This window comes from Schistocerca serialis, chromosome 1 (genome assembly GCF_023864345.2).
Source record: "Schistocerca serialis cubense isolate TAMUIC-IGC-003099 chromosome 1, iqSchSeri2.2, whole genome shotgun sequence".
Lineage (NCBI taxonomy): Eukaryota > Metazoa > Arthropoda > Insecta > Orthoptera > Acrididae > Schistocerca > Schistocerca serialis.
This window is the reverse complement of record NC_064638.1, coordinates 579567738-579579779: the sequence shown is the minus strand read 5'-3', so window position 1 is coordinate 579579779 and position 12042 is coordinate 579567738. Positions and strand designations below refer to the sequence as shown.

At 41.3% G+C, this 12042-nt stretch overlaps 1 protein-coding gene across 1 annotated transcript in view; it reads right to left on the bottom strand.

The window, feature by feature from the left end:
• LOC126416941 (dipeptidyl peptidase 1-like) overlaps window positions 1-11832 on the bottom strand; it is a 65578-nt gene extending 53746 nt beyond the window's left edge. Inside the window, exons 1-2 of the mRNA XM_050084859.1 lie at window positions 11673-11832; window positions 870-1021 (exon numbers count right to left, since the gene is read on the bottom strand). Of these exons, the coding sequence (XP_049940816.1) occupies window positions 870-1021; window positions 11673-11832 (312 nt within the window). The remainder of the gene's footprint in view (window positions 1-869; window positions 1022-11672) is intronic.
• Between the last annotated feature and the right edge of the window lie 210 nt (window positions 11833-12042).

The window sequence follows — 12042 nt, the reverse complement described above, 5'->3', positions numbered from 1 at the left end:
AAGATCTAGAAGTGTGCAACATGACTTGAGAAACATCCTATATATATATGGGGAAGGTTTTTAGCAGAAAACTAGAGAAGATCTTGACCGATTTACTTCAAAGTTTTGCGTGATACTGTGATTAATGTTTGTACAGAGATATACTACACATCTTTAATATATAGGGTATGCAAGTATACATATACTACATGAAACTCCGCCAAAGCCGGTCCCAAGACCTGTGAAAAAGGAGGAGGGGGAGGAGTAACACCTCGTTAAAAAACCTCGGTTCACCTGTGCCGGATGATAGTTAAATGCTTGAATTTTTATCATGGAAAGGTTCAACTACCTGTCCCCAAACTAAACTTTAACCTAAGACATGATGGTAAATTTCAAAAGGAAAGCTACTCCAGGAAGTAACCAATCTTCCATCGCTATTTATGGCGGTGCAACTAGGCCTTTGGATTCTGGAGAGCCTAGAACACCATTTAAGGCAGAGTTGGAGCTTCCTAGAACTTCTTCAAAGATAAGACCCAAGAAAAAACGCCTACTGGAGACTCTGAACATCAACGCACTTACGAAAGTTGGAAAACTGAAACACCTAACGGACACTCTCAGACGACGCAACATACATTTATTGGCACTTCAAGAAACAAGGTATCTGGATGAAAATGCATTTGGATCAGGTGGATACAGGATTCGTGGTGTCAATTCCTTCCAGCACTCTTTGAGACATTAGTCGATCCCATGCCACGTCATGTTGCGGCACTTCTGCGTGCTCGCGGAGACCCTACCCGGTGTTAGGCAGATGTACCAGTTTCTTTGGCTCTTCACTGTATTTTATTGTATGCTCACTTGTAACCGCAACCCTTTGCTTATTCGTTGCTTACCGACGTGTAATAAGAGAAGGCGAAGTACGTCCTGCCGTTGACCGTCACGTCGAACCCCTGGTTATAGATGAGCGTCCAAGTGCCCACGTTGCCGTACTGGTCGGTGACGACGTCCGGGTACGAGAGCGTGACCTTCACTTCCCTTACAGGATCTGCACAAGCACGACAAAAGTCTTACATTACAAAGATTTTCAACTTAAAGAGCACTTGAAGAAACAAGTAAATAAGAATTATATCTCAATGAGGAAACTTGTACACGGTGTTTGACGAAAGCTCTGTTTACGGCAACCAACAGGCAGCCCATGTCTTCTGATGGCGCTCCGGCGGTCTCGTCGGACAATGTCACACACGCCGTATATTAGACTGGTAGCCCTAGATGCTTACACGACCGTGTCTACCGACAGAAATACACTGTCTGACAAAAGAGGAGAAGAAACCGGAAAACATGGTCGGATGTCAATGTAACTTTGTACACGCAGACATTATTAATGGCTATATAAATGATTACACACTTGCAGTCCTCTGCCGCACAGCTGCGTCAGTGTTGTTGGTGTTTAGCTTTTTTACGAGGTATTTGGTCAGGCAGTGTAGTTTTGGGCCCGCTTTCCCTTTAGGACAGTGATTGTTCCGTTATCGAAGGAGCTTGTGTACATGGAAGGCGTTAACTTGCTGTATGGTTCGTTAAACTGCAGTCTCCCAGTAATTTTCTGGTTTATCCGTTTCTTGGGTCACAGAGGCTACGGCTTGGGCATACCACTACAAACAGGAGTATGTGGAGTAAAGCGCTCTCCTGTTCAAACCAAGCAGCATCCGAAGTGGGCATGGGAACATTCTCTACTAGCTGGCTCGAGCCAATTCTCTGGTGGAACAGAATACAGTCCTTGCTTTCATTCCGCCCAGTGGATGAGTAAACCTTTCAGCAGTTCTTCGAGACTCAGATCCTTCATATTCGACGTCTGATTTCGACTGCAACGTGCTGACTACAGCAACCGAGGCAACAGGACGTGTACATAGAATTGCACTGTTCCGTAGCTGGCAATGTATTCACTTTATCGTTTAGAATACCAAGTCGCTACAAGTTGGTAACCAAGTACAGGACATTCACAGCGTCGACAGACGCATCAAATCGCTTTGAGGACAATAATTACTCCATTCAACAGCGTTTGTGGACCCGGTGGACAACGACAAAGCGCTAGAAGTGGTAGTCAGTAATGTTACCATCAGTTCCACAAACTACGACCTCTTCCTCCAACAGGTGACATGATTACCGAAACAGCAATTGTCGTTCCTTTTCTGTGTACCTGCGCGTGATAGTGTTGCACTATTTGCAACAAATCCATATCTCCATCTCTAAATTCAGATCTTCCACAAATATATGTGTATGCAGTCAGCAGTGGTCTTTAGCTATCACAGGACATGTCATCTGATAGAATACATCGAAATGTGATGACACCCAGTGAGTAGGCTATATGAACCCTTCGTTGGATTATCGCATGTCTGCTATGCATTGCCATCAACTGAGGCTAATTAAGTCAACAAGAAAGGAGTACATAAATATGTTAATGCAGATATCTGCATGCTTTCAATGTCTCTTCTGTATTTTAGAATATTCCTTAGCTTCATTATTGTACTTATACACATATAAACCTTACTCATTGACACAATTTCTATTATTAACTTTTATAATAATACTACCCCCAAGAGCCAGATTCACATAAACAAAAAACACCTTCAGGTTACTTTCATTTCAGAACAGATAAAATTTCTAGCAAACTAAATCTGTACATTACCTCACACACACCAATAACTTTCCTCAGCCCTCGATCAGAAGACAATATGCACACTATCACATAAATTAGGCTTCATTTCACATATGTCTTCACATATATCTTCCCAAGCAATGAACATCCCCCAATATTCTTATACCTATTCACAATATAAGTTATAGGTACACATTCTGATTTACACAGACTTAAACAGTTAACTTTTACTTCTCACCTTCAATCAGTTGACTTCAGTTATTATTTTCATCCCAGCTGCTCATATAGACACATAACGACATTTACATAACAATAAAGAAGTAAAGAAATCTTTTAATAATAGTGCTACAAAAATGTGACGTGTATAGATATACTTTATGAATTATATCACAATTACACTCTCAGGTCTTCATTCTGTCTATAAATGTGCCACTATCTTTTTATTTTTTTATTGTCTTTTAAATCTCACCATTTTTCTGCCATCTATATCAAATGATTCAAGAATCCTGTACTTCAGTATTATGCCCCATCCATATTTATTCAGAAAATCCATCCCCATCATAACATTCATTATGCAATAAGGGGTCTCACACGTAACGATAAATTGGGTTGCGTTTTTACAAATTCGTTTCGTGACTCAACACATCATAAACAGCAGCAATTATTCTTTCGGTAATAAATTTCTTTTTATACTTCACATCGCCAAATGTGCCTATTCACGATGCCATTTTACACAAGAGAGTTGTATCACCATAGCTGTTATGTATGGAATATCGTCTAGTCCACCATGCCTCAGCGCTAAGGTACGTTTCTGTGAACGCTTCGCCCCTAGTTATATGTAAAAACAGTTCTGAACGAGTTTCTGGGTCATAATCGATTACTTTTGCATGTAGGCATGTGTGTGTGTTGTGTGTGTGTGTGTGTGTGTGTGTGTGTGTAGCTCAGCCACCAACCACGTCACGATTGTATCAGTGAGTACGTCCATCAGTTGAGCATATAATCCTGCGCATGCAATACCGTGCATGTGCAGAAACAGGAAATGATGGCATCCTCTGTCAACATCACAATCCTTCTCGTGCTCAGTCGTGATACAGTAATGTAATTTTTGCCGTTCTGCCCTTTTGATCTTAATTTTATTGTTTGCTTTGTTTACATGGTACGGTACATTCCTAAGGTTACACATGGATTCGAAATTTTTTGTACTAGTGTTCACCCATAAGAGAAAGGAAGTATCTGAAATAAAAATTTGTCTGGGTTTTACGATACGTGGACAAAGAAATAAGAAATAATAAGAATATAAAAACACGAAGAAACAAGAATTTTTAACGAAAATTGTTCAGCAATGAAAATTCATATTTATTAAACCTGGAAGTATAGTTATCGATCGCATCAGATACAAAGAAAACGAGACACAAAGGAAAAATTATGTCGGCGCTGTTTGCTGATTCTGTTCTCTGATGTGTGTACCGTGCTGTTACAGAATGACGTTTTAAAAATTTGGGATATTATAGGGTATGAAATTCGAAACTTTGATCAAGTGAAACATGGTTCGAGAGACCTTCTCAAGTCTCCAACATATCTGATGCGTATACGCACACTGAAGTGACGAATGAACGAGAATTTGTGGCAAGGCCAGGATTCGAATGTGGGTCTCCTGCTTACTATGCAGATGCGCTAACCACTACACCATCCTAATTTGCACAACTGAACAGACTACCCTAGCACGCCTCCTTCCTCAATCCAAAGTTCCATTCATTTATTCATTCGTCGTTGCAGTCTGATTATACGCATCATAGGAATTCGGAAAGTGGAATCTATAGCTGGAAGGGCAGGAAGCGTTTCAACCTCCTTTTAACTGATTACCTACCGTCCACCCTTTGACGTTATGTCACTGCTGCCGATGGAACACTGTGAAAACGTCTATAGTAGTATACCTGGTGTAATCCACCAAAATTTGTCTTGCGTTAAATCGGCATTACTAGTAGGTGTTGCCTCACCATATTATGAAAACTCGCTGTTACGAAAGAAAACGAGAGTGTAAAGAGTTGTTTGGAAAGTGTTCTTATATGTGTTTTTTGTAAAATGTTGTAGACTGTCTCCTGAAAATATCTGAGCAGCAGAATCCGATCAAAGTTAGCGAGTTTACTGCTCACGAACGACTGCAGAGTTGCGGCTTGCGGCAAAGATAACATCTACGACGCAGCTGGCTACTGCAAAGACTTCAACGACCGCCGCAAAGAAAAACCATCTATAGTTAAAACGGAGAATTAGCGTACTTTGATTGCTCATCGCAAATGGTTCTTTGTTTGTCCCACAAGAAATTAGGTTGTTGTTGTTGGTTGGTAATCGGACTAAAATCAGTCCGAACGAGGGTTAAACTCGGGAGTGTGAGTCAAATGCTACAGTCGTTTAGGAGAATTCTGTGAGATTGTTATCAGCATATTTGAAAGCCTGTGGGGCGAAAGCGTCAAGTGATCGATTGGTGTGGAAACGTAGAATTTCGTGCAATGGCTACGGTATTTTGTAGTATATGATTGATTTCTCTTGGTTGGTGATTTTGTGCCAAAAGTTACTGAAGGAAGTGTAGCTTGGAAGCCACTCGCATGTACGCGATCCGTATCTGAGTTAGATTTTAGATTTTCCATTTTCTTGTGGAAGGCAAATGACGTTTTCATGTGAAGCCTTTATTTGATTTTGAGGGTCGAGGAAGCACGTACCAAGAAAATAGTGTCTCTGCGATGGTATATTAGTGGATTTGAAGGGTAAAGCAAGCACTTATGTAATGGTCACTTTGCGATATTCTGTTAGAGATTATTTTGCGACTTTAGCGTGAGCGTCGATGTATGTTTGTTTAGGTTTGTAAATCTCTATATAGATACAATGACTGGATTACCTGTGTAATTAGGAGAATGGGCGTTGTGTGGTTGTTTGTGATATAGCGAGAACCAGTCTAAGTTAGTAGGAGATTTGCGTGCGTGGTCTCGAATTTAATAGCTTTTCCAATAAAACCCTACATGACAAAGAGAGAACCATTGTTAGTGAGGGCACACTAATTGTCTCTCCTATCGTGCGAGTGCTGTGTTTTAATAAATTTCGATAGTAATGGGTCAGCAGAAAGTCGACAGCTGAAGTGGGTTTAGTTTTTCTTTATTTTAAAGTTCAAGTAGTTTGAGAATGACAGTGAGACCAGTCTTTTTGTTTAATTTCTTTTTACTTTTCCTCTTAGATGGGTTTGCGTGCTTCGTCAGCACTCATAAAATCCATGCTGACTTGTATCTGTACATGAAAGAAAACAGAGAATAAAGACAGAACAATTTCTGCTTTAAAAATAAAAATAGTGCCCCAACTCTCATTTGCCCCACATTTAATGTAAAAGTATATTTTAAAAGTAAAGTTTAGTTGTAGAGCGAAAGAATAATTTGCAAATATTGTAAAGTGGTAAAGGGTTGTCAAAGATTAGATAAAGAAAAGTCTGCATCATTACAAAAAGCAAAAAATATATATTTATATATAATTCCCAAAGAAATAGGAATATTAGTTCAGATTTGTTGATCTCCAAATTAAGAAATTATTTCATACTTCTTAAGTTAGAGGGAGGGAGGGAGAAATTGTCTCTGGAACGTTGTTTAAAGGGAAAGATGATTAATTCTTGAAAGAAATATAATTTAATTATTGTGGAGAGGGTGAGAATTTTAAAACGACTTAATATGTTGGAATTCAAGTTATGCAAGTATATTGTTGTAGCATGGTTGCGACTATCGAGGTAAAAAAAAAATGAGTTGGCATTACGTTACAAACTTGAAGCTGATGTCCGCTATCTTAACTAGCCCACAACATTAGTTTCGCCACTTTCATACCTCCATAGTTCACCGCGGTGACGTCACTCTGACTGTGTCATATTACCCGAAATACACATTCAGGAACAGAAAAACGTTCTAAATTGCCTTCCTGACGCTATTTTATTCATGTAAGCTCTATAATTTTTAGTATTTAAAATAGTTGTTGCACCCACACGACAGAAATAATGAACAAGAAGCACTCGTGAACAGTAGTCTGTTAATGTTTTGGGCTACGTAAAATGGCAACAGGCCCCGCCCACTCTGGCTTCAAAACAACGTACAGCGTAAGTCTGTAGTACCAACTCCCTTCTTTTTATGCCTTCACGGTTGCGACATACAGAAATTATCTCTGATTAATATCGTCAAGTAAACAAGAGAGTAAATATACGTCTGAAAGTGCGACACAAGTAAATATTATTTGATCCAGACAAGCACACTGCAATTAGCTGGTTCTACCCAATTTGGTTGCGGTTTCGCATTGGAACAATATTTATACGGCATTATGGAGCATTACAGTTAGCATTTTTTTAAAATAAAAGAGCTGAACATTTCTGTTACGCCGTTGCTTAGCGAGGTGCGTTGTCGTGTAACAGAGTTACGCACTGGAAGATTTAATTTGTGGCTGTGAGTGGTGAGGTCGAGTATTTGATTTTCTATTCAACGTATACTACAGTGCATAGTATTTTCCATTGAATCTGAGATCGTCTTTGGTGGTAGTTAATTGTACGAACCTTGTAGATATTTTGATAGTGTCGCGTTATTAATATCATTACCATCATCTTTCGGTAGCTACCACTAGCCCGTCAAACTACAAAGAGTATCTGGGGCAATTCTGTAGCGCACGACATCTTCGTAGTGGTACGTTTTTTGGTCCTATGGAGAGAATTTTAGCATCCAAGTAAAAGTGTTTACGTTGTGATATGGACAGACATCATTTCCATACAGAAGTTTACGCCCGCTGCTTATCTTAGGCATAGTTTTATTTGTGAAACTGAGTGACGTACTTCCACAAAAGAGCTAACATAGCAGATTCTTGTGTTACACTTCTTGAGGACAACTGAGTGAAACCAAGGGGATTTATACTGTGCGACGTTGCTATCCGCTTACGTGTCTCTGTGCCCTGTAGTGTCCAATCGTTTTGTTATTTCTACAAGGGTGGTTTGAACTACAGGTTGAGCAGTATACTGGATCTGTGTGCAGGAAGTTGTTTGCTTGGTGCTTGTCGCCCATGCCGTCCACTGATGCCGTGATGTAAACAGAAAACTAGTCAAAATTATTGAGTGTACAGTTTTCTGCTTACCACGCTGAAGGTAGTTCCGGCTTCACGGAGAGTAATTACACATTTGGAAAACTTCCTGATATTCAATTGCTCTCGCTGTAGATCGTCGGCTGTATGCAAGAAGGAAACTAAACAGACGACTACGTAGAGGTCCATTAGTCACCAATGTTGGTTGTCGACTATGGGAAGGAGGAAATGTGTTAGCTGACATACACCAGCCAGGTGCAAGGAGGAGGGCAGGAATATCTGAATTGGAAGAAGACATTACGTAACACATGGTTTTCAATCCTAAAACAAGCACTAGTGCAACTGCTCACGCACTGCAAGGATATCACGTGAGTGTCTGGCGGGATTTGTACTGTGTGCAGTTACATTCATTCCATGATCAACAACTTAAAAACTATGGGACATCCTGATATTGAACCACGGCAACGGTTGTCACAGTGGTTCCCTTGTCAATTTGCAGCTAACCCCTATTTTCCAGACACTGAGCTGGTTACTGGTCTGTCAACTCCTACAAGGGAGGGTGGAGGGTATTTTGAACTCCTACAATAGCCAGCTACGAGTTGTTGAAAATCTACGCACTGCCCGTACTAGAAGTTACAGGTGAGATTCTGAGTAAACATTTGGGCTGGAATTCATGGAGGTCACCTTACTGGACCACACATCTACTTTATAGCAATAACAAAATGAGAGCAGGCTCGGCAAGTTATCACAGCCAACTGCAATTCCACACGGTCGAATTCCTTGGTCCCAAGCCCTTCGTTTGGTGCGTATGAGAAGCCGAACGCCAATGCACTGGCGACCAACATTCGGCCGAATCCAGTCTTTGTCGTTTGTCGGCCTTCATTGGCCTAGTGTGTACACGCCTTAACAGACAACTTCAGGCAGAGAGTAATTATTGGAAGGGAATGGCCAGCGCTCTCCCCTGATGTCATCACTCTCGAATCTTTCCGCTCGGATTATGTTAAGCCCCTTGCGTATTCAACATCAACAGGAACAATACCTGAGCTTACTGATCACACCTTTACAGCGTTTGATACCGTCAGAGGGGAGCCTGGAATCTTACAGAGTATCACACAAAACATGGTTCGTCTTTGTACATTATAGCCGGCCGCGGTGGTCTCGCGGTTCTAGGCGCGCAGTCCGGAACCGTGCGACTGCTGCGGTCGCAGGTTCGAATCCTGCCTCGGGCATGGATGTGTGTGATGTCCTTAGGTTAGTTAGGTTTAAGTAGTTCTAAGTTCTAGGGGACCACAGCTGTTAAGTCCCATAGTGCTCAGAGCCATTCGAACCATTGTACATTATATAACGAAGCTCATGGTTGTCACACTGAATATTTAAAGTGGTGAACTGACAGACTCCGTTCATTGTATTTGATTGTACTGTATTGTTTTGCCAATAAAAGTCTTCCAAAGTATGGTATGCTACCTACCGAATGCATAGGAAGTGCATAGTGCTGCAGTGTGTTTCATGTATCCGGCTATACGTTCGTTATTGCAATATGTTCCACATTTCATCCTTTGGATTCTCCCTGATTTTTAAAATGTCGTTCTGTATCATCCAGTATATTTCCTTGAATAAATGAATGTTGATGTTCCGAAATGTTTGGACGACACTTTTCCCATTCTTTCAGTTCTCAGTAGTGTGGAGAATTTACCATACGGCCTTTGTAAAGAATATCCAATAGGAAATTTGATTTTATCAGTAATAAATATTATCTGTGTATGTGACCTCATTGTTAATGTGCAAAATTCTCCGATGTCTCAGCCACTATTGCAAATGGCCTACCTCAGGATGTTTTTGCTAACTGCTGAGAAAGAGAAGTTTTGGTTCTTATATACTGGCTGAAGAGACTGTTATTTTGATGTTCTTGGGTGTTAAGGATGTTTGCATTATTTCTTTTGATTGGTGGAAACAGATGTTCTTGGTTGGTGTTTACTTAATTGCTTGTCACCGGTGGAAGTAGGCGACTGAGAAAAGGGCGACAGTAGTGACGTAGCGCTGCTTACTTGCTGCCTAGTGCCGGCTGAGGCGTGCCAGCACTCTGAGTGACTGCGGCCTCTGTGGTCTCCCGCGCCCCTCGGTGTGTATTGCTTCGAACGAGCTGCCGTTCCGTAGCGCTGTCACTGCTGGCAGCCGGCGGTCTGTACCATTCAAATGGTGAACATGCGCTATGTGGCACTGTTCGTTTTTTAAAGAAAGAAAGGTGAGATGTAGTAATAGAATTAAGAAAACACCAGTGATAACATAAGTTTAGGCTTCTGCGTCTATTATCAGAGTCAGCAAAATTCTCGTCACAGACAACAAAACTCTTCTGATTATGTGACCACATTGCCAATGTGTAAAGTCCTCCGACGTTTCCTGCCGCTTCATTAGTCTTTCTCCTGAAGGTAAGACGCTGTTTCGCCAGTACTCGATCTTCTCGAAATTAGATCAGTTTACCGCACTCATCCTGGTGTTCCGCCACCGCTGACTTGGAATGTTGTCTTAGTCAGATGTATCTTTCACTTTCAGATAACGGTGTGCTGCTCGGACGTCCCGTCCCGTGTATATACACTAACCCATATTCGCACCCGATTTCGTAAACTCCAGCAGAATGTAGCTTGTCTTTCGTTTGGTCAAACGTATCTTTTATTCTGTTACCGTTTCGAAAAATCGGCTTGATACCTGCTTGGACGAGAATTTTGCCCAGACTTTCAGTGACCCTTTAAATATATAGTATTAAATATATAGTAGAAGGGTAATGTTTCGCTTCATTCTGCTCTTCCCTATTGCCTTCATCCTTTGTCGCCATAATTTTATCTATCATCTTCATGTCATAGCCATTGTCTCCAAAAATGGACGTCTAAGATCCCTTCCCCTCATCCTTAATACGCAGTAAATTTACGATAACAGCCTCTTCCACTACTATACAGGAACCAAAACTGTTCAGCAGTGAACAAAAACACAGTGAGGAAGGCCATTTGCAGTACTGGCAAAAACATTGGAGAATTTTACACATTGACAATGTGGTCACATAATCAGAAGAATTTTGTTTTCGCGGAAGCATAAACTTATGTAATCACTACTGTTTCCTTAATTTCGTTTCTACGTTCACGTTTCAGCTATCTTTTTCTTAAAAAAAAAAAGAAAGGACAGTGCCACGTAGCGCATGTTCACCATTTGAATGTCCAAGAGCACAGCCGACAGCTCTCGCAATGTGTAAACAAAGAGATCACTCGTGACAGGCGTCTCGCAGTATATGAATCACACACGAGGGGCGCTGCAGTAGATTCACTTACCACGTATTGCAGATTGAGACAGTAAAGTCTCTAGTGTAAAAGACGGTTTAAGATGTGTAGCTCGGTCCTCGCAGCGGTACCGATGCATGAACTCCCACGTCACGTGGCAACTACAAGTATCTTCATGGTGTCGATGATATATCCGACTGACAAAGTTGCAATTGGACTCAGTAACTTCCCGACCTTTGCGCCTCTCTCGTTCACCTCAGTCTTTTTTCATTATTTGGTACGGTTTTTACTGTGTACTGCTCTACTGTTTACATTACGAGGTGGAAAATAAATAGATCAATCCTTCACGATCTATTTGTATTTTGTGTATATAGCACGTTTCAAAAATGGCTCTGAGCACTATGGGACTCAACTGCTGTGGTCATAAGTCCCCTAGAACTTAGAACTACTTAAACCTAACTAATCTAAGGACATCACACACATCCATGCCCGAGGCAGGATTCGAACCTGCGACCGTAGCGGTCGTGCGGTTCCAGACTGTAGCGCCTTTAACCGCTCGGCCACTCCGGCCGGCTAGCACGTTTCAGCTAGTACTCCCAAAGAAGACTACCTAGGTGCGTATGAAGTGTAAATGTTGAGTAATTAGTGAGAACAGTCATAAACACACATAATTATATAGAGGTAGGACATACCGACTGTGTCGCAGGTCGCTGTGTTGTCGAGATTTCTCTCGCCCTCATAAAACGTCCAGCTTCCTTGGATATCGCTGTAGAGGCAGTTAGCAGGTGTGTCTGCGACAGTGCCAGCAATCAGCAAACCTGCCAGCACAGCGGTGCACAGGTACCTGAACATGGCGATCCTGGAAAATGGATTGCATTTATGTTTACACTGGTCGTCTAATCATTTTCACACTTAAAAGATATTGATCCATTTATCACTGACATTAATAAAACTTCGCCTACAACACACTCGAGTTTAATGAAAATTAGCGAACGATTAAACTTGCATCCTCAGGCAACTGACAAACCTGCGATTACATACCTCGATCTACTATGTGCGAAG